This window comes from Chelonoidis abingdonii, chromosome 11 (genome assembly GCF_003597395.2).
Source record: "Chelonoidis abingdonii isolate Lonesome George chromosome 11, CheloAbing_2.0, whole genome shotgun sequence".
NCBI lineage: Eukaryota > Metazoa > Chordata > Testudines > Testudinidae > Chelonoidis > Chelonoidis abingdonii.
In genome coordinates, this window is record NC_133779.1 from 25,890,231 (window position 1) to 25,913,489 (window position 23,259).

The 23,259-nt window shown below is 47.9% G+C and overlaps 2 protein-coding genes across 2 annotated transcripts in view; one reads left to right on the top strand and one right to left on the bottom strand.

The window, feature by feature from the left end:
* Nucleotides 1-23,259, top strand: part of LOC116824014 (uncharacterized) — a 585,485-nt gene that overhangs the window by 503,557 nt on the left and 58,669 nt on the right. Inside the window, 1 exon segment of the mRNA XM_075070378.1 lies at nt 8,037-8,163. Coding sequence (XP_074926479.1) covers nt 8,037-8,163 — 127 coding nt within the window.
* Nucleotides 1-23,259, bottom strand: part of LOC116823303 (uncharacterized) — a 703,657-nt gene that overhangs the window by 132,709 nt on the left and 547,689 nt on the right. The gene's annotated exons all lie outside the window — the stretch shown is intronic.

The window sequence follows — 23,259 nt, forward strand, 5'->3', positions numbered from 1 at the left end:
GGATGGTGGGGGTCACTATCGAAGGTTCGTGCCCCACTTTAGCGCCATAGCCGGCCCCATCACTGAACTGTGCAAAAAGGGGAAGCCAGACAAGGATTCTGGACCCGAGCAGTGCCAAGGAGGCTTTCCGGGCGCTGAAGGAGGCTCTGTCATGGCCCAGTTCTGGCGAACCAGATTTTTGACAAACCCTTTATGGTTGTTCACACGAACGCCTCTGTACACGGGACTGGGGGCGGTAATGCAGGAGATGAAAAGGGGGAGAGACACCCCATTGTGTACCTGGCAGAAGCTGCTACTCCGGGAGCAAAACTACGGCACCATCCGAGAAGAATGCCTGGCCATGGTGTGGGCCCTTAAGAAGCTAGAGCCCATATATCTTTGGGCGACACTTCACCGTGTACGCCCGACCCTCTCCCCTGACCTGGCTGCACCAGATGAAAGGAGCCAACGCCAAGCTGCCTGAGGTGGAGCCTGCTCCTGCACGGACTATGACATGATGTGTGCCATGTGAAGGGAAGTGCCAACCGATAGCGGACGCGTTGTCCCAGGGAGGGGGCACCCCTGAACTTCCCCAGGTCCACTGCGGCAGAGTGACCCCCGCTCACTGAACTGCAGGTTCGCGAAGGGGGGAGAGAGTATGGTGGATGGAGAGTATAGGGCGCTACTGTCAAGGGGAGCTCCCGGGAAGCAGGGGATGTCGGCGTAGGTGACGGACAGGTCTATGGTTGGCGATCGATCCCGACCAGGCAGTCGGGGAGCGAGGGGAGCACCTGGGGCGGAAGGAGAAGGGCAAACAAAGGGTCTCTTTTTCCACAGGAGGACGAAAGGCAGAGAGACAGGGCAGGTTGTGGGTTGGGGCGTGGACAGGCGGAAGCTCAGGGTATCCCTAGCTGGGATCCAAGCGAGCCGCTGAACCCCCAGAAGGACTCAGTGGGTCCTGACTGTGCCTGCAAGCTCTGCTGTAACCTGTGTTCCTGTTGTCCAATAAACCTTCTGTTTTACTGGCTGGATAAAAGTCACTGTGGGTCCCAGGAAGAGGGGTGCAGGGCTGGAACCCCCCGACTCCGTGACAGACAGTACCAGGTGTTTTGCAGCTTATGGCTCTTGGAAGAGCTGCTGTTTTTCAACCCACTTTTTACTGCTGAAACTTTCTCCTTCAGAATCCTGTTTTCCATCTTTCCCCTGGCCCACCTGATTCTTCCTAGCTGGTCAAGCTGGAACTCAGCGACCACTCTTGCTGCTCACGTCTGGGCACTTTTTTGTGCAAGGTCCTCACTGAATTCCATGTGGCAGATCCTCAGCAAGCTGCTCATTATTAGCAAAAAGTTTCTGCTGGGACTGTTCTTCCTGGGGAAACACCCCCCCATGTTACCTTCACTAATTCTCTCCCCTTCTCTGAACAAGATCCTTGTGCAAGCAGGCAGGTTGTTATCCTGGAAAGATTTGGTAAATGTTCCTTTTGCAACCATGATCAAGAAGCAGCTGTGTAGCATGTGTGTCAAGGTGCAGCATTAGGCACCCAATCTGATGTCCCTGGTACAGCCTGGAGGCTGGCTCTGTCCCTGAGCGACTGTGTCCCCCGCTGTACAAACCTCCTCTTCCTAGGTGCTCTGGGGACTTGTAGTGGAGCGTTCCGCATAGCACCTACCCCTGCGATGTCTGTGCAGTGCACTTTCTGTTCGGCTTCAGACACCGTGTTTCAGTTTTTAATACATTTCCCCAGTTGGTTCCTTGCCTCCCCCAGCTGTCAGTGGTTTGGGACTGGTTTTCGTCAAGCCCCTGTTTGCTCAGAGTGGGATACGGTGCTCGCATTTGACAGGTTTAATCCCTGGCTAACTTTGTGCAGGGTCATGTGAAACTGGCCATTTTGAAACCTCAACAGAACAGAGTGGCCGGGGTAGAGGGGCGTGATGTGCTGGGGCTCTTACATGCTGCAGATGGTTTACATCTTTTGGAAACTGACTTGCAGTCTGGACAATTTTCTGTCGACTTGGTGTGTTAACGATATTTGGAGTGAAATTGGTGGTGATGCTTTAATGATCCATGTTTAATTTTCTCTTAAGGTGTGTTTTACCTTATTTTATTCATATATTTTGTGTGTGTGTGTGTGTGTGTATAATAATTTTATAACATTGTTAATAGTTTATAATGTGATTTTATGTGACTAGAGGTAGTTTTTATGTCCTGTCTGTCTCTCTCTTTCTCACACTGAGGATTGTGAGAGGTTGAGAGTGGGTTTGCTGTGCTCTCTGTTGAGGAAATGTTTTGTGTGTGTGTTTAGTTTAATGGTGGTTGTGTGTGGTGTTTAGATGTGTTTGTAATTATTAGAACTGGGAGCACTGGCTGTTGGGAGTCTGAAAGGACCGGAAGGAGGAGGGAGGAGTTGAAGAGGCTGAGTGAGAGTTACAGAGGGTGCATCAGGAGATTGGTAAAGAGGTTTCCACTAAATAAATAAATGGAGATATCCTATCTCCCAGAACTGAAAGGGACCTTGAGGTCATTGAGTCCAGCCCCCACCCACCTTCACTAGCAGGACCAAGTACTGATTTTGCACCAGATCCTTAAGTGGCCCCCTCAAAGACTGAGCTCACAACCCTGGGTTTAGCAGACTGATGCTCAAACCACTGAGCTATCCCTCCCCACTGTAGAAATAAAGTCCAGTTGAAGTTTTTAGTGCCTTGCCTGGCTGATACAATATTGTGCACTTAATTTTAGGCTGCATTATGTATTATCAAGCTGTTGTCTGCCCTCTGGGCTGGCACGGCCCACCCAGGGGACAGAGACCTCCCTTTGTGGTGGAGTCGGCGAGTTTAACCTGTGGACACGGGTTGCAGAGGCTCTGCCTCTGTGGAGGAGCGCGACTCTGTATCAAAACGTGCTGCATGCCGCCCGCATGAGCAAGTCTGTTGCAGTGTCACACCTCGCCTTGTTGAGCAGGTGGTAGGGTGTTTTTGTCCTTTGTGTCCTCTCAACATCATCTGTTAAAATCACTGTCTGTAATGTCCCTCCTTTGTAAAGGAATGAGCAGCTGGCGTGAGACCTGGCAAGCTATGGTGAAATCACGAGCTCTCTTGCCCTGGAGGCTTGGCACGTCTGCTCCTTCCATGGGCAGATTTTTAAACAGTGGTTCCAAAAATGTCCCTGAAGTATAGGACTGTCACAGAGAGTGAGGGAGTCACTACACCCCTCTTCCTGGGATTCACCGTGACTCTCATCTAGCCAGTAAAAACGGAAGGTTTATTGAACAGTAGGAACACAGCCTACAGCATAGCTTGTAGGTACAACCAGGACCCCTCAGTCAATTCCTTCGGGGGGGGGAGGGAATTTAGACCCCAGAGACTTGGGGTTCCCTGCGTTCCACCACCCAGCACCAAAGCTGAAAAAACCAAAAAAACTCCTCCTCTCCTTTGTTCAGTCTCCCAGGCAGAAGGTGTCACTTCTCCCAACCCCGCTCCTGGCTCAGGTTACAGCTCAGGTAGCTTCCTTCTCATCCCCAATGTAACTCCCCTGGAACATTACCATGTCAGCTCCCTGCTCTGTCACAAGGACTGGGAAGTGTGTGTGGCCAGTGAGGGCCTGGTGGAAATCTGACACGTTTTGTCAATCAGTGCCCGAGAAAGAGCTGGGGCTGGGCTGCCCCGGGGAGCTGTGACCCTGAGCCTGGGAACATGGGAGTTTCTCTGAGTAAAGAGCGAGGTGGCAATGGCAGAGACTGAGGGGGCAACGGGCTGCAGAGGCCTCTGGGGAGGTAATGCCCTTTACAAGCTGGGGGAAGATGGCATGACTGGTTCAGGGGCTCCTGACTGCGAAATGGAGGCATAACCTGTTGCTGTGGAATCCACGGCCTTCGCTGGAGATTCTGGCTTGTGGGGAAAACCCTATGTTAAAAAATGGCCATGGGTGGTGGAGGGGACCCCGGTTTCTCAGGGCGCTGTGAACAAGCTAGCTGGCCAGTGCAATCAGGGAACACACTGCTCAGGGGGCCTGGGTCGCAGGGACACTGACTGACCGGCTGTGCTTGCAACAGGGAGACTCCCTGCCAAAATCCTCCCCTCGCCACTCGGCAACACTGTCTGTGATTGCGCACCTCCTATAGTGCCTGCCTCAGAAGAAAGTGGACATTTCATTTCTGCGAGACTCTTGCACAGATTGGCTTTCTGATTAGAGAGGGGAAGTTTTCCTGAGTCATGGTTGCACGAGGAGTGTGGGGGTTGCTTTTCTCTTTGCAGATGGGGTGGTTCTGCTGGCAGTTGTTCCAGGGCTTGTATTGATGGTTCGAACTACTTTTGAGCAATATCATCTTCTTTCGCTAAATGCGTAATCTCCTACTGTAGAAGAATACAGGGTACTCCCCCCACCCCACCCCCAGTGCTTGAGTGCTCTTTTGGCAAATTTGTTTTTTTGACAAGTGATATTTTAATTTGGGGGGTGGGCAATTTTAATTTATATTCTTAACGACAGGTTGGATAGAAATAATCTGGAACCCCAACCACTGTCTGCACAGTGACTTTCAGCTCTTTTACAGGTTGCTGACCTGACGGACGTGTGGCAGTGTAACCCACACGCCTCCTGGGTGTGTTGTTCTGTCCCATGTAGTAGCACCGAGACCACTTAGAGAGAGAGTTAAAATGGGTCTGTTCTACAGTCTTAACTAACAGGCTTTTAGTCATGCAGTAGAGGCTCATGCACTAAACTCCAGAGGTCCCAGGTTCAATCCTGCGCAGCAATGACTGGGGTCTGTTGGTGTTACAACAGCATTTCTAACCTTATGCCCAGCAGTATAGCTGGTTGAGTGCTGGTGACAACTCTTTCTCTGCTTGGGCAGGGATTTTTTAATGTGTTTATTCATCATTTGCTTTCTAGTTGCATTGTCCCAGCTTGGATTTCAGATTGTGTTTGGTCTCATTTGTGTTCTCTTCCCTCTGTGGGAGATTGTCACTCATACCGGCATTTTAACACTTGCCTTGTACAAGATGTTCATTCTGGGGACTCATAAATATTTTTGCGGCACCTAGGGTGTCTTTCCTTCCTTGAGGCAACGGTGGGAGGTAGCAAAGTTAATATATATGCAGCAGACAACCCTGGCCTTTGCCAAAGTATGGAGCAGTTAGAGTTGGGTGTTGCAGAACTTGAAAAAGCCTTTCATGGCAATAATGATTCTGGGTTGTAGGACAGCTTGAAAAATATTTTTTTTAAAAAACAGTGCTTGTGGGACCTGTTGGATTGCAAAGTTCAGGGTGCACTTACTGCAGCAGATGGGGAAAAAAATGATTCAATTGATTTATTTTTCTAATTTTGCATGGATCTCAGCAGATACCATTGCTGCTAAAATTGGTTATCATTCTGTTTGCTGGTTTCTTTTTATTGGAGGCGCAGTGTTGCCGATCTGGACAATTGCCTCTTAGAGCGAGCCAGCCTTGATTATACTCACATTTCTATTTCCTTGCCTGTTGCTTCTGCTGTGGCTTGGAACATTGATCGGCATGGCAATTTGCTTACCTTCAGTGAGTCTCACAAATGTAAACTTTTAATAGCTTAGGCCCCAAAGCATTATACCTGTATATGATTATGGTAGAGATTCAGCATTTTCAAATGCTTATTGATTATGCCGGCTCAGTGTGGAGAAGACAGCTTCTGGTGGCAGACTCCATCTATCCAGCCTGGTGATCTGTACACAATCCTCTGATTGCAAAGCATGTGGGTGATCTCCAATGGTGAATTCTTCACAGTGGTATGGCCTCGAATGTGTGCATTATTTGACTCAGAATGTGTCCATGTGTGTGCCCTGTTACATGGGGGAGACTGTTTTTAATCTGTTTCTTACTTATTCCAAGTTACCCTGAAGTACAATAAATAATGTCAAAGCAGCAAAGAGTCCTGTGGCACCTTATAGAATACCCACGAAAGCTCATGCTCCAATACGTCTGTTAGTCTGTAAGGTGCCACAGGACTCTTTGCTGCTTTTACAGAGCCAGACTAACATGGCGACCCCTCTGATACTTAACAAATAATAAGTGTATAGTTTGGTTATAGTCCCATGATTTTTCTCATAGTGTATTTCCTTTTACTGTTAAGTATGTGTTCACAAATAGATCTGTAATATGCCTTGTGAACATCACTTTGAGTCAAGCAAAGACAGCTATTCTGAAAAACAGACAATGTCAAGTATCTGGTACTGGGATTGCCAATGGGCTTCATTTTTTAATTTATTTTTTAGTGGATTTCTGCCTTCATTTGGAATTTAGATATTCTACTTGTACATAATTTGGATCACATTAGTCAGTGGTGGGCTACTGGAAATGCACTTAATAGTTTTAGGGATGGGCAGTTTTATGAATTTATATTTTTTTCTTGATTTTTACTATTGTTTTCTGTTCTGATTTTATTTAAAGTCTTTTAAAACCCAAATACACTCTCTCTCCCTGCCCTCCTCTCTACTGAGGAGACTTGGATTGAGCTTCCTAGCTGAGATGCTGTTGTTTCCTCCTCTGTTATCTGGAAGCCAAAGTTGAGCTGCTACTTCTCTCCCAGTGGGGTCTGTGCTGGAGAGTGACTTTATATAAAATTTCTTCTGGGCTGAGCCAAGGCGAGGAATTTCTCGAGCTGGAACAAGCCCCCTAAGGTAGCTCTGCCAACATCAACTCCTGAGCCAGAGACCTCAAGAAAAGTGCTGAGGATGGGCAGCAAAGTGATTCTGCACAATCTCATTCCTCATCTCTCCTCTCATTAACAGTTGCAGGAGCTGATCCAGCCCTGGGGAAGAACATGACCCAGGAATGGGACTATCCAAACTGGAGGGGCAGGGAGAGGGGGAAGGAGATAAACTGAAAGGGGCAGTGGAAAAAGTTAGTGGGGAGAGAGATTCCCAGATCTCTGATCTGCCCAGACACACTTATTGCAGCATCCCTGGGCAGATTCCCTTTCCTGTGAACAAGGAGAGGAGCAGAAAGAGGAAAAACCAGTTCCTGACTCTCCCTGTTCCCTCCAGTGGGGTGTGTGTTGTCTTGGGGACCAGGTCTGGGGAATCCCCCAAAGTGACTCCTTTGGTTCTGTTCTACCATTTGGTTCAGAAGGTTTGTTACAGGGAGGACTGAAAAATGTCTCGGTGGGTTTAGCCCTCTTGGGAGGGGCCAGGTCTGCACTATAATAAAGTGACCAAGCGTTTTCCCAACATGGCAGAATCTCGAGTGTCTCTCTGCAGAGAAGAGCCTGGGGCAATTTTGATGTGAAATTAAATGAAGCCTGCTCTGAAATCTCCCCAGTTGCCTTTCTTGGTATGAAAGAGTACAGAATGATATCCACGTTTTACTCCTAACCCTCCCATGAGACAACAGATGGAAATGGCTGTCGGCAAACCAGTTATTGAGTAGTTGCTGCAGGGAGAGGAACAGTAAATATATAGGCAGTGGGAGCTTCTGGGGAATGTGGTCTGGAGTTGGGAAGGGGAAGGAAGTGCCTATGGTAGAGAAAGGAGGGAGACAGGGTGTGACAAACCTGTTGGGACTTGGTTAACCTGGGGTCTAGACTCTGGGAACAGACCCCTAGGGCTGGGGGTGGAAATTCCCTGGTTTGTGGAACAGGAAATAAACCCCGGACTGGTTGGGAAAACTGACCAGACTCCCAGTGCCGAAGCCTGAATGAGAGGCTGCAATGACATTTGAGGGGGCAAGCTCAAGAAGGTTTGTGTGATGTCCTGTCCCCTTACATCCAGTTGCTGGCAATGGGGAGCGGATTGGTATTCCCACCAGGGAATTGTCCCTGGGCCCTGCTGGGGGCTCCATCTCCTGTATCAGCCTCTGGCAAGCAGGTATGTGATGAACGTGAAGACCCCTCCCCCTGTGTCTTCTAGGGGATACGAGGGGCTCACTCTTTCTCCCTTCACCTTGATGCCCATTGGCTGCTCTGTGTGAGGTGAGGATGGGACTCTGCTGATTGTGAGAGTCCCAGAGCTTCCATCTGATTAGCCCTGCTGCCCCATGAATAGTGGGGCTGTCAGTGGGGCAGCAGGTACTGAGTGGGGGCTCTTTCTCTTTCAGGGGCCGGTGACTTTCGAGGAGGTGGCTGTGTATTTCACCAGGGAAGAGGGGGCTCTGCTGGATCCCGCTCCGAGAGCCCTCTGCAGAGCCATCATGCAGGAGAACTACGAGAATGTGACCTCGCTGGGTAAGGATTCCCGTCCCCTCGGTTCTTAGAAGGGGAAATGAAGAGATAAATTTCACGTCACCCCATAATGCAACTCAACTGAGTCCTGTTTCAGCATCACCCCAACATGCCAGTGACACTCACACCAGCCCTCAGCCCTCCCCTGCTACACAACACTGTGGGAACAGAGCACAGGACCAGCACAGCACAGAGTCTGACGTCTTCCCTTTGCTAAGACAAAATGTGGGTTTAGGTCTGATGTAATGAATAGAAGCTGCCTGGTCTGCACTGAGCCTGTTCTACATAAACCATCTCAGGCTGCAAAACGTTAGCACCCCTTACCCTCTCCCTGAGATTCCTTCTGAGTCATCGCCTTCACTTACCCCTTACTAAGCCCTGGAGACCACTAGCATGTCTGCCACCATGGCAAGAACACACCTTTGTATACATTTCCTGACACAACTTACAACACTCAGCACTGAAATGGGGCAGACTAGGTCCCTCAGGGTTCACATGCACCTCTCTGCATACCACACTTACAGCTCTGCCAAGCTGCTCCAGGTAATCCCTCACCGTTCATTTACAGCTGACTGCACACAGCTGGAGTGCATGCAGCAGGGCTGGCTCTAGCAATTTCGTCGCCCCAAGCACGGCGGCATGCTGCGGGGGGCGCTCTGCTGCTCTCCGATCCCGCGGCTCCGGTGGACCTCCCGCAGGTGTTTGTGCGGACGGTCAGCTGGTCCTGTGGTTCTGGTGGAGCTGCCGCAGGCATGCCTACGGGAGGTCCACTGGAGCTGCGGGACCAGCGGACTGTCTGCAGCCACCCCTGTGGCAGCTCCACCGGAGCTCCCTGCCACCCTCCCAGCAACCGGCAGAGTAGCCCCCTGTGGCGTGCTGCCCCAAGCACGCGCTTGGCCCGCTGTGGCCTGGAGCCAGCCCTGGCATGCAGATACATGCTGGTGTGACCCGGGGTGCCTGGCATAGCCCTCACTGAAAATGCCAAGGTCAGGGCAGGCAGAAAAAGGGATACCAGATTCTGCCAAACTGGTGGTTGACACTGAAGTTAGACTCGCCAACCAGTCACAAACTCTGCTCCTGAACCCCTGCAAAAACAAATCACACAGCCCCCTTTGCTGCATTCCAGTTCTCTGGTTTCCAATCAGCACCTAAGTCCAGCGCTGTGATAAGTTACTTTAAAAACTCTGCTCGCTATACAAAACGTTCTTCTGAACCCTGGAGGGCCAGCCACATTGCCAGGACAATATTAGGTGGATCTTACACAAACCCACCATGCTGACAGCCAATTCTTTAGTATCTAAAAGTAAAGGTTTCACCATAAGGAAAGAACAAAAAGAGAGTTGTTAAATGATAGTGCAATCAGATATATACATAAGACTTCAAAGTCCATATATCAAGTTCTCAGTAGTGTTGGTGAGTTTGCTGGGGAACACGTCTACAGCTTGGATGGGTTGTTCAGTCCTTTATTCAATGCTTCAGTCTGTAGAGAAGTTGCTCCAGAGATAGGAGGTGGGATTGAAGACAAAATGGAGATGATGCAGCTGCCTTTTATATTCCTTTTGCCATGTGACTTGTACTTCCTTTGTTCACAGCACATGGCATGGAAAAGCCTTAGAGTTCTCTGTCCACAGGCATACCACATGCCTTGCTGACTTCTAAGTGTCTTCCCTGGTTCCTTTCAGTGGGTTTATTGTACAGCTGATGACCGTGGATGGACCATCAAACAAGCTAGGCAGTGCTGATGCCAATCCGTCTGGGGGTGTCACCCAGAAGTGCAGCACAAGTTTGGAAATACAGACATACCCTACATATCTATAATTCACAGTACAAAAGTGGTACTAACATAGAAACAAGATCATCATACTTGGCACAGTCTAATATTTTTAAGAGCAGGTTGGACAAACACCTCTCAGGGATGGTCTAGATAATACTTAGTCCTGCCAAGAGTGCAGGGGACTGGGCTAGATGACCTCCTGAGGTACAAGTACACCCTGTCCCCCTTTGGGGTGGGACAAGGGTGTTGCGGCCCGGCAGTTAAGTCCATCTGCCTGCCCTTGCTGTCAGGACAGTATGGGCTAATGGCCACAGTCAGTATGGTTGACCTCTTTAACACGGTTATGCGGCCTAGCAGCCAGAGTCGTGGAAGCTGGCCACCACCTGGGGGCAGGGTTTGGCCACCAGGGTAGGGAGACCTGGGCCCTCCCTCTCCACAGGGTCCTAGCCCAGGGCCCTGGCAGTGGCAAATGTGCATGCCACTGAGTCAGCAGGGATTTGGCCAAAACACACTGACTCAAGATCTGGTTCACTAACTGGTCCACTGTCAAGTTACCCTGGGCTACTTCCTACCCTTTTCCCCGATGCTGTGGTCTCGACGTCTTCAGGATCTCTGGTCTGCTCAGCCTGCACTGCTCCTGGTGGCTCCAGCCTCCCTTGGGCATCCACAGGTACCTGGGCATCTGCTGAGGTCTCGGCACCTCTGGATCCTGTAGTCTAGGATTCCAGCTGCTCCCAGACTAGAGCCTTTGAGATGCATCCTTCCTCTATGGCCATCCACCTACAATGAGCTGGGATGCTCCCTTTTATACTGCAGCAACTGTTGGCAGCAGCTGTGAGAGGTGGGGTGTCTTCCTCTGCCCAAAGTGTGGGTTTAACCCATTCTTGTCAAATGCAGGGCAAGGATACCCTGTAACAGTCCCTCACCAAAGGCTCTTAAGCAAAGTAAGCTGTCCTGGGATAAGAGGGAAGGTCCTCTCATGGATTGGTAACTGGTTAAAAGACAGGAAACAAAGGGTAGGAATAAATGGTCAGTTTTCAGAATGAAGAGAGGTAAATAGTGGTGTCCCCCAGGGATCTGTACTGGGACCAGTACTGTTCAACATATTCATAAATGTTCTGGAAAGGGGGGTAAATGGTGAGAAGGCAAAATTTGCAGACGATACAAAACTACTCAAGGTACTTAAGGCCCAGGCAGACTGCGAAGAGCTACAAAGGGATCTCACAAAACTGAGTGACGGGACAACAAACTGGCAGATGAAATTCAATGTTGATAAATGCAAAGTAATGCACATAGGAAAACATAATCCCAACTATACATATAAAATGATGGGATCTAAATTAGCTGTTACCACTGAAGAAAGAGATCTTGGAGTCATTGGGGATAGTTCTCTGAAAACATCCATTCAATGTACAGCCGGAGTCAAAAAAGCTAACAGAATGTTGGGAAACATTAAGAAAGGGATACATAATAAGACAGAAAATATCATATTGCCTCTATAAATCCATGGTCCACCCACATCTTGAATACTGCGTGCAGATGTGGTTGCCCCATGTAAAAAAATTTATATATTGGAATTGGAAAAGGTACAGAAAAGGGCAACAAACATGATTAGGGGTGTGGAACAGCTTCCATATGAAGAGAGATGATTAAACTGGGACTTTTCAGCTTGGAAAAAAGACGACAAAGTGAGGATAAGATATAGGTCTATAAAATCATGACTGGTGTACAGAAAGTAAATAAGGAAGTGTTATTTACTACTTTTCATGACACAAGAATGAGGGGTCACCAAATGAAATGAATAGGCATCTGGTTTAACACAAACAAAAGGAAGTATTTTTTCCCATAATGAACTGTCAACCCATAGAACTCTTTGCCAGGGGGTGTTGTGAAGGCCAAGACTATAACAGGGTTCACTCCCACAGGGAATAATGCCCCTTGTTCTCCAAACCAGAGTGACTCTCAGCCAGCGTAAAACAGGAAGGTTTATTGAGCGTTGAACACAGCACAGGTAACTCTCAGGGCCTCAGGCCTGGTCTCCTCTCACAGCCCATCCCAGTCTCCCCTGCATCCAGGTGGGCTCAGCCTGCTCCCTGTCTCCAGCCCAGAGCCCCCCTGCTTCCCAGCTGAGCATCTGATATCCCCGGCCTCAAGCCCCCTCTGTCCATTGTCTTCTCTCCAGGTAAACAGGTTTGTAAACAGGGTTGCCTGGGCCTCCCCTCCTCACTTCACAGCCCATTGTCCTCCCGCTGTCCAGAACCAGCTGTGACTCCTGAACTGGGCCTCCGGACCACCAGGTCATCAGTTGCCGGGGTCTCCATTCTCCATGCCAGTGGCTGGGGTCCCAAGTTCCATCTCCGGTCCTCTGTAACAATAAACTCCCTTTCCCATCACCTCGTTAAAGCCATAGCACCTAGGGAAACCGAGTCCCACCCCCTCTGCATGCAAACCATACCCCTATAGGAAACAAAGAAACCAAGAAACGGCCCCACTTCATCATACCATCGCCCACTTGTTATCTTTTCAAACAATTCCCTTCGTGCCTTCTCCCATGCTGCTCCTTGTGCTTTGAACGGAGCTGCCCATGCACATCCACGGACTAGCCCAGTCTTCTCCTTCCCAACCCTCCTTAACGACCTCCTTCTCCGTGACACCTACAACAACATTACAACATCTAGTCCCCAGTGACCAACATTGTCCTATTGTTTCCTTGTGTCTGTCTGTCTCCATCTGTCTCTTGTCCTGTTCTTCGCTAGTCAGCTCTTTTGGGACAGGGACTGTCTTTTTTGTTCTGTCTTTGTAGACTGTTAGCACAACTGGATCCTGGGCCATGCTTGGGCTCTGAGGTGCTATGGGTAATAGAAATGATAATGGTCAGGGAGGTGGGAGTAAGGGTGTTGGGGCGTTGAGAAGGCTCTGAGTGTTGTAGGCTAGAGAGATGAAGGTTTGAGGTGTAGAGATCCTGTGAGCTGGGAGGATGGAGGCAGCGGGAAGGGGTGGGGATGCCATGGAGTAGGCAACGTAAGGAGTTTGATGCCATGAGCCAATCTTCTTCCCTTCCTGCTTCTTTTCCTTTAAGCCCCCTTCTTAAACTAGACCAGCTTATTCCCATGGTAAATATCCCAGTATACAGGTCATCATGCAGTATTCATCACTATTCCCCAGCTCCAATGCCATCACAGCGGGTTGGAGGAATTGGACCAAGGGGCACCTGCAGTGTGAAAGGAAAGGAAGGTTTTGAGGATCTGGGAGCTAGGAGCCATTTGATTTAGAGCCTGCATTCCATTCTTATTCCAGTCCAGTTTCACTTTATTTTACATATTTTTTTCAAATGTTATTTTCACTTTCTCCTCTCTCTGCTACTTAGTGCCTCCCCCCGAACACACACATCTCTTCCCCACACGCTTGACCCAGCCACCATTCCTGACATCTTCTGTACCTCACAGTGGCAAGAGGACCCATCCCTGGCAGAAATGTGCACTTTCTTGCTGATGTCATTGGTTGTTAGTGCACCTTCGTGGGACTCATCTGCAGTATCCACAGTTAGTTTTCCCTGTAGGCTTCTTGGCTCTTTGAATCAGTTCCTCCTAAAGTCATATGGTCTGATTCATCGTTTTCACATGCTCCTTTTCCAGAGGAAGTAGAATCTGTTGTTTCTGAATTACTGAAACTAATTCTGTAGCCCTAACCACACTCTGGGAGATATTCATACTCCCTTCCGCTACACCTGACTTGCTTGATTCCCTACTTCCTTAGAATGTGCCTTCCTGACATATGATACCTAAGGCTAAGAATCTGTCACAGTTATTTTTAGTGTAAGTCCTGTGACCTTTCCCTGACTTCTACTAAAAATAACTAATGGACAAAATAGGAAGGAAGGAGGGTTAAGCACCCACCATTGCTGGGGCTCCGGGGATCCATTTCCCTCCCCCGACTGCGCCGGGGTCCCCCTTGCCACCCCTGGTGGCTGGGAGCTGTGGGGGTCCATCCACCGGCTGACAGCTCCTGCCCTGCCACCCCAGAGCTGAAGCAGAAAATGTTATGGAGGTCTCTGAAAGTTATGGAGTCCATGACTTTGGTGACAAAATTTTAGCCTTAATAATACCCCTGACATACAGCATTCTGGGACGTGCCTGCTCCCTGCTGTTCCTTGCTGTGCTGAACCCACAAACCCATGCTCCCTAGTTCCAGCTTCTTGTGACTTTCATTGTCTCTGGTTCTCTCTCTGCCAGCAAGAAGCATTTCTAGGGGGGTTTCCTTTCTTTCTGGAGTCTTCCCAGTCTGGGACATGGAGTTACCTTGTCTGGGTTTTAGGAGCCCCTTTGATGATGACTGTCTGGCTGTGTAATGTTCCCAGCAGAGATGGGGTTCGTGAAGTCCCTCAGAAGCAGAGCGTCTTGCTCCTCTGGGGAGCTGGCCCTGTTTTTTTTACTGCCTTAAAATGGGCTGGGTTTAAAATAATAGAACATTTATTTGTGACAAATGCCCCATGAATTCATCTGATGTCCCTTGTTTTCTTCCCCTGAGCAGGGTTTCAAGTTTCCAAACCTGATGTGATCTCCCAGCTGGAAAAAGGGGACGACCCAGGGGCCCCAGGCCTCCAGGGCTCAGAGGAACAAGAGATCCTGAGAGGTGCATGCATGGGTGAAGAATCATTACACCTACTTAAAACTGTCAGCGTCTGAAGGAAAGAGCTGAGATTCCCTACAAGGATCTTGTGGATGCTCTCAGTCCAGGATTGTCCCCATCGAGTGCAATATCCTCAGGACAGATATCACTCATGGCTTCCTACTTATCCTGGCTGACACCTGGCAGTAACTCCTTCCCTGACCTCTCTTCATACTGAGTGTTTGGATAGGATGTGGAAACAGAATTCATCCCCTCCTCTTTCCCTTATGAGAAAGAGTTTGGGGAAATTCACTTTCTGATTTTTTCCCCCCATTTCTCCAGCACTTATTTTGGTTTCCTCTCCTCTTTCCCATTCCTATATGTGAGGGTTTTTCTCTCTCTGTCCCAGCAGGTGGTGGGATGGTGAGTGAGAATGAGAAACAGAATCCTCAGCAAAAGCATGCTGAGCCTGTGGAACTGCACGGGGTATTGCTGCGAAGATCCAAACGGAAGGTGTCCAGAAATCATGAGCAGCAAAAAAGTTGTGAGAGTCAGCACAGGCCAGAGAGGCAGCAGACAAAGCAGCGAGAAGAGAAAGTGGGTAAATCTGTTAATAGTCAGGGAACTCACAAGGACCTCAAGGGAACCACAGCCCAGCACAGAATCCTCACAGGAAAGAGAAAAAACGCCTGCACTGAGTGTGGGAAAATCTTCCGTAGACGTGCAGACCTTATTAATCATGAGAGAATCCACACAGGAGAGAGACCCTATGAATGTAGTCAGTGTGGGAAAACATTCACTCAGAGTTCAGCCCTTACTAGGCATCAGAGAATCCATACAGGGGACAGACCCTATGAATGCTGTGAATGTGGGAAAAACTTCTCTGACAGATCAACCCTTATTCAGCATCAGAGAATCCACACAGGGGAAAGACCCTATAAATGCAGTGAATGTGGGAAAAGCTTCACTGACAGCTCAGCCCTGATTCAACATCAGCGAATCCACACGGGGGAGAGACCCTATAAATGCGGTGAGTGTGGGAAAAACTTCACTCAGCGCTCAACCCTTATCACACATCAGAGACTTCACACAGGGGAGAGACCTTATGAATGCTGCGAGTGCCAGAAAAACTTTAGTAATTGTTCAGCGCTTATTTATCATCAGCGAATCCACACAGGAGAAAGACCTTATGAGTGCTGCGAGTGCGGGAAAACCTTCACTGACAGCTCAACCCTTGTTACACACCAGAGAATCCACACAGGAGACAGACCATATGAATGCCGCGAGTGTGGGAAAAGCTTCACTGCCAGCTCAACCCTTGTTACACATCAAAGAATCCATACTGGGGAGAGACCCTATGAATGCTGTGAGTGCGGGAAAAGCTTCACTCAGCGCTCAACCCTTATTACGCATCAGAGAATCCACATAGGCGAGAAACCCTACATATGCTATGAGTGTGGGAAAAGTTTCACTGACACCTCAACCCTTATTACACATCAAAGAATCCACAGCGGAGAGAGACCATATGAATGCAGCGAGTGTGGGAAAAGCTTCACTCAGAGCTCAGCCCTGATTACGCATCAGAGAATCCACAGCGGAGAGAGACCCTATGAATGCAGTGAGTGCGGGAAAAGCTTCACTCGGAGCTCAGCTCTTCTTTATCATCAGAGAATCCACAAGAGATAGGAACACCATAAAAATCTTGTCTAGAGCTGACAAAAGATTTTAGTATCTTTAATAGTTTTGCTAATTGCCACGTAGTGAACTTTGAAGCTATTTGCACCTTTTCCTTCATTGTGGTCCCTCAGATGAGTTGTCTGTTTTTGCCTTCTGCAGCTCCACCTTTTTGGGGGAGAATCCCATGATCCTTTCTGTCAACTCCATAGTCCTATGGGTCATGGGAATTTGTGACCCTCCTACAAGGGATGTTCATCACCTCCAGGTCGGAGAGATATACAGGTGATGTCAACTAGCTATATCAAGGTAAAATCTGCTTGGTTTCATCTCCACTAGGATTTTCCATGGAGTTGGCTAGCTCGAGTTAGCTATCATGATGTAAAAACCTAATAGTCTTGCAGTAAGGACATAACCTGGAGACTGTACGTGGGTTATCTTCATGTCCTGACCTAACCTCCTTTTCCTAGTCTAAGCAAACCTGCAGGAAGGATCAAATTTAAACTCTTATTTCTGCTGCAAAATGATTGTTTGAGCCTCCAAGTTCTCCCTTTGGCACAGATTTGTCTCATTGCCTTGGGGTGTGCTGAACAAGAATTGCGTTCGTACCCTTTTTCTCATATGAAATAGATTTAAATATAAAAAAGGTCAGAAGCAAGAGTGGTGGGGGAGGGAGGGAAGTGTCATTTCAGGCTCTGGGACACCTGAAAAAGATGGAGGGATTCCATGCTTCCCCAGCACTCCAGCACCCTTACCTTCTGTCTGAGCTACGTAGCATTTATGTTTTTCACATTTTAGCCCTCCACTCCCAAAATCTCATGTGATGCAGTGTCCTCAGCTTTCATAGTTTCACAAACTATAATGCCAGAAGGGACCGTCATGATCATCTGGTCTGACCTCCGGCACATTGCAGGCCAGAGAGCCCCACCCACCCATTCCTGGAATAGGCCCATAACTGCTGTCAAGTTAGTTAATCCACTTCCCTGAGAGGTAGTAGCCTTCCTGTCGACATAGCACTGTCTACACAGGAGAGGAAGGGGGTTAGGTCGGTATAACCATGTTGCTCCGGGGTGCGGATTTACACCCTATCAATGTAGTTATACCAATATAGGTCTGTAGTGTAGACCAGACTTAAGTCTCCCATTTGTAAGGTAGGTTCTCCATTCCTCCAATCATCCTAATAGCCCCTTGGTAATTGGGACTTGTCCTTTGATTTCTTTGATCCTAAATCAGACTCATTAGAGATGGAGATGAAAGTGTCACCGAGCTGGAAGGGGCATCTGAATGGATTCCAAACACAGTGTGTTCAGTCAGCATTGAAATCCCAGTTCCCATCTATGGGCAAAGCCCCTCCTGAGGTTTTTCCTGCCGAGTTAGGATTGTTTGCAGGAGGAAATTTGGGCTGTTTTTCCCTATTACAATGATGTTAAACCTTTAGTAAATAACATGATTAATGATAATGGAACAGCACTGAGCGAAACAGGTTTGAACAGATCAGAGGAAAACAGGATGGGAGAATCTCTTGTCCTGATTCTAAATAATTAGATGTAACCTGCTCTGGAATTTCACTTTATATGAAATTGAAATTGTTGTATACCTCTCTGGGATGTGGGTTTCTTTCTTTCTTTCTGAAGTCTGTTTGGTCACATAACTGGATATTAATTTTGTTTGACAAAAGGTAGCTCCGATTTATTGGGGACTTTGAGATAAATGATGATTTGCTGAAATAGGCAGGGATGGTGTCTAGCCTCTGTTTTCCAGAAGCTGGGATTGAGTGACAGGGGATGGATCAGTTGATGAATCCCTGTTCTGTTCATTCCCTGTGGGGCACCTGGCATTGGCCATTGTTGGTAGACAGGATACTGGGCTAGATGGACCTTTGATCTAACCCAGTATGGCTGTTCTTATGTTCTTACTTTATTTTTCCTTTTTCCCTACCCCTCCATGATGATATAGGGAAATCTCCAGTGCAGTTCAGTTCACCTGGAGCACATACTCCAAACTACTGTACATGCTAACAAAGAAACAGTAGCATTTTTAAATCTCCACTCTGAAATGGTGAGCAACATCAGATTATGCAAAGGATGCAACTATCTGAAGTAACTGCAAATGATCACAGTAATATTCAATAGTTTAGGTCAGTATTGTCTCAGATGATCTGGAGTGATAATTCCACAGTAAGTGACTTGAAACTAGCCAAAACACCCATATATTTGATTCCCGAAGCAGCTGTGACCCAGGCCTTATAGGAGACTACTTATGAAGATATCTCCTGCATTATCGAATAACATGGGAAATATTGCCCCTAACTATGCAGATACAGAGGAAATAAAAGTGGTTTGTTTTTTTAACTCACCCTTTGTACATGCTGTAAATGTGTATAAAAGTAAATCAGTTTTGAATGTGAGATAGTTGCAGAAAAATATCTATTTTTTTAATAGAAATCCCACCTCTCATAGTTTACAGAGATTCTGATCTAATTTAGACATGTGCCACTAGATTAAAGAAAGAAATGTGTCATGTTTGGAGATGTCATCCTCACTAACCCTGATGAAATATTGCATGGTTTGGTGAGGAATTCTGCTCCAGAGAAGTATAAATTTACCCCAAACAAGGCCAAGGATTTGGCAAGAACTCAGGTAGAAATAGGCACCCGATGGTTAGATTTCACCCCTGAAAAGGAAGCTGTGATGAACTATGGTCCAGGTAAAATTGCTTTTAGAACACCCTTCATGACTTCAGTGTCACTGGTTACAGTTCCAAAGGCTGCCATGGTTAGATCTGGAACTACTGCTCTTCACCATTGGATCCAAAGTGTCATAAGCTAAAGAGAAAAACTGTTGATACCCTCAGAGAACGCTCCTTTCTTGTAGATCCCCATCTCTTTTCCTGGTTGGGCAGCAAGGACTTTTGTGCTGTGCCCGTGATTGTAACCACCGAGGGAATGACTTTGTCAGCTTCAGACTGCAGCTTACACAAATGTTGAGTTCTCTTTCTATGGTTTTGTCTCGTAGTTTTGCTCTTGTTTTTTACACATTTGCATCACTTCTCCACCATCTCCTGCTATTCTGAAAGATTAAAAAGTGTGAAAATAGAGTACTGATGTTTTTCCTTATGAGGCAAACCTGCCCACTTAGTGTGAGACATCTTCCACCAATCCTTACGGCAGATGATCCCCAGGTAAATGAATTCACACAAGTTGGAGGCACCAATGTTGAGGTGAACCACAGCTTTACTCAAGGGTTCACTGGGTGGAAGTGGGGTGAAAAGAAAAGTATGCCATATAATAGGGTTTTGTAATCTTTGAATATGTTATTTTTAGCAAAGAAAATGAAATTAAACATGCAGTTAATTATTAGTTAGAGTAAGAGACTAATTATGTGACAATTCAAATTACACTGGAAATTATATATTTTTTTCTTTTTAGAAATATGGGAAATGGGGCTAATCATGAAAAGCGTATTTGATGTAATTTACACCCTTTGGACTAAAGAGTTCTGAATTATAATGTCACTCTAAAGATTGGGGTGGTGAATACGTGAGGGTATATGAGAATAAAGACCCGGTATAGATTTTAGTTATTTCTGTTTCAAATTAAATTTATTTTGATAAACTTTAAAGTAAATTTCTGTTAAGAGGAAAACTACTTAAGGAGAGAAGTTTTACTTTAACCTTTTACTCAGTGAGATTGTAAGAGTCACTGAGTTCCCCACTTCCCATGTTTGCAAAGGAAAGATATGACATCTCTCATGAGATCCACATTTATTTTTAAGCTTGGTGATGGATGCATGATGCAATGAGTAGCTTTGTTGTTCATTTTTTTTTTCCAAATAGCTATTTTTTGGGTGCTGAGATCTATGGAAACCTTCTCAAACTGGCCTTTATTATCTTCCATTTTTGATATTTTGGGGTTTGCACCTCTACGCTGAATTTGCAGCAATAGATATCTTGAGAAAAAGGCTGGGTTAAAGGAGACTTTTCCAGACTGATGCTAGCCCAAGATCTGCCTCATTCCAACCAGATTGTCCACTTTGTTGGTATCTGAGGCATATTTCACACCTGATTTGCCCCGAGATCTTGGGGAGGCACCATAAAGCGGGGTAAGCTAGAATCATCAACCATAAAAATCAAGATAAAGGCTAAAGTCCTTTGACTTTCAGGTCAACAAGATATCTGAGAGAGACTGATCCCCTCCAGGGAGGGAAATCGTGACATTAATGACAGGCTGTGCCAACATCAATTAGTCTCCTTTTACCTGGGAAAGTCTGAGCATGGAGTGCAGGACAAGTTACTCAATTGTCTGGTTCCTCCACTGCAGCTATAGCTCCTACTATCTTAAGAGTTGACAGAGTAAGAGAGCTGGAGCACTCCAACTTGTTATTTTAATAGTTTATTGTTCCTTTTTTATTTTATTTTTCTTTGATTTGTATAATCTAGGGTATGCCCCCTGCCTTTCTGTCATCTTTGGGTGTGACAGGGTGGTTCAGTGAATACATCTGTTGATCACCTGTAAAAGCCACACCGGGAAGATGCCAGAAAGAACAGTTCTCCAAATCTTTTGTGTGGCAGTTGTTACATTTCTGCTGACTACAGCCTTGATAAAGGCTATATCTGAGGTGGAGTGGGAAGGAGAAGGATTTAGTCACACGACAGTGAAATCTGAGGAGGAAGCTTTAATTGGCTTTGAGGTTGTAGCTTAAACATGAACACTCATTTGATTTCAGTATGGAAATATTCATTGGTTTCAGTGTGGCTTGAGCTGCAAGGGTGAAGTTCTCTGACTAGGGTTTATGATTAAATGGACAGCCTTCTCACTGGATTACTCTTCTAAAATAGATGAGTTGTTTATCTGTTTTATTAATCTGATTATTAGATTAAACTGATGACTTGATTCCAAAGCAATATCATTGTTCGCGCCTTGATTTACTGGTTCAACTTGAACTTGATAACTGTGAGTTCAACCCATAAATAAGTTATGTTTATCGTAATTTAGCCTTTGTGACGTATGTTCTTGATTTTCTTTGTTCGTTATAATAGAATGTCTCAAAGGGATGTTGAGTCATGTTTCTGTCAATAAGCACCATAGGCCGTAACTATCGAGAATCTGGCTGGAGATGAGGTGGCTCACCTGGCAGCTGAGCGAGGCATTGATCCCAGCTTCAGTTGTTCCTCAAGGGATTCGAAGCATTGCAAGGGAAAATGAGCTCCCCCACCTAGGCTTATGGGAGCAGAGACTGGAGGTCAATGTGGCTGAGTGAGGAGGTGTCCGTAAGGTGGGGGTATTTCTGTGTAGGAGCAGAGAGATTCACTCTGCTTCTCACTACCATGGGAAGGCCCACCCTGTACCCCTGTCTGGGGTTGTGACTGGATGAGGCTGGGGGTCTGGTCCTCCGGGTTGGAAATGGACGTGGTGCTGGCAGAGTAAATGGATGTGTGTTATAGGGGCAAATTGGGGCGTTGCTAAGAAGACAGAGATAAAGGTGTGTGGGCAACCTTAACTCTGTGTTATTTTCCAAAGTTGGAGCTGTTGCTGAAGTTGAGGTTCTGCCAGGGGATGACATCCCACCAGGCAACCTTAACTCTGTTAACAAAGTGAATTTGATTCTCAGAAAGAAGTTAGCGGATTTCTTCCACCTCCCAGGCCATAGAGACCAAACCCAGTTCTTCGTGTGTTCCTTTTGCTTTATATTTAACGGCTCCCTGTTTGTCTGAATTTCTTCTAGTAACAGATCCAAGTTCTCCTCCCTCCAGAGCCTGTGTGCTTTGGATCTGATGAGCAAAGATTATTCATTTCCCCTTCAACCTGCCTCAGATACCAAAGAGAGAGCTGTCCAGAAACATGGGCCCTTCCCATGTGTCTGTGCATCCCTATCCATCTGTCTTTCTGCTGCTGATCTCCGATTCCTTCACAGTGGGGAAGGGCTAGTGCCCAGAGCTATGGAGAACCCATTTTCAAAGCACCAGTTTGAAAAACCCAGACAATACCCAGCCCCTCTGATCCCCATTCCTTGTGCAGCTCAGAACCCTCCTCAGCCTGACATCACGAAAGGACTGTAGATTATCCAGGCAACCAGGTAAATAGATAATGAAACCCTATCCCTAGGAGACTAGCTGCAGGGGCCCGGCTTGCGTCTGCCAACTCTTTTTAGAGAGGAGTCACCCCCCAAGTCTCACTCATGGGGGGAGCAGTGACCCCCGGTGGCTAAGTGGGGCAGCCCCCTGGTTACTCCCCACACACACTTACTGGGGGGGGGGCAGTGACCCCTGGTGGCTAAGTGGGGCAGCCCCCCCGGTATTTCCCCACACACACTTACCGGGGGGGGCAGAGATCCCTGGTGGCTAAGTGGGCGCAGACCCCCCAGTTATTCCCCACACACTCAATGTGGGACAGTGACCCTCGGTTGGTCTAGAGTGGGGCAAACGCCCCACCGGTTATTCCCACACACACTGCGGGGGGGCCAGGACCCCTGGTGGGCTAAGTTGGGCAGCCCCCCGCGTTATCCACACACACCTGGGGGGGGCAGTGACCCCTGGTGGCTAAGTTGGGCAGCCCCCGCGGTTATCCTCACAACACGGGGGGGGGCAGTGACCCCTGGTGGCTAAGTGGGCAGCCCCCCCGGTTATTTCCCCACCACACTTACGGGGGGGGGGCAGTGACCCCATAGTGACCAGCTGGGATCCTGGCAGCGGGGGATTGCGCTGTGGGAGGGGGGATAAAAAAAGCCCCCCCAGCCCCTCCCCTCAGGGTTTTGCTGCACTCCCCGTCCCCCTCCAGCTGTTTGACACCCCCCACCCCGACGTGCACCAGCCAGTGTCCGCCCACTGCCCGCGACTCCACCATCCCAAACACTATGGGCCCTGGCAGGCAGAGTGGAGGGCGGCGCTCAGCGTCTCCTACTAGGTAGCATCTGCGCCTTCCGTGCTCCGCGCGCCTGGCGCAGTCCCACCCGCCTCCTGGGTCGCTGAACCCGGTGGTAGCGTTGGCGTCGCAAGACAGGAACAAGGGACGGGGCGAGGCACGAGAGTTCGGCGGTGCCCCGGGC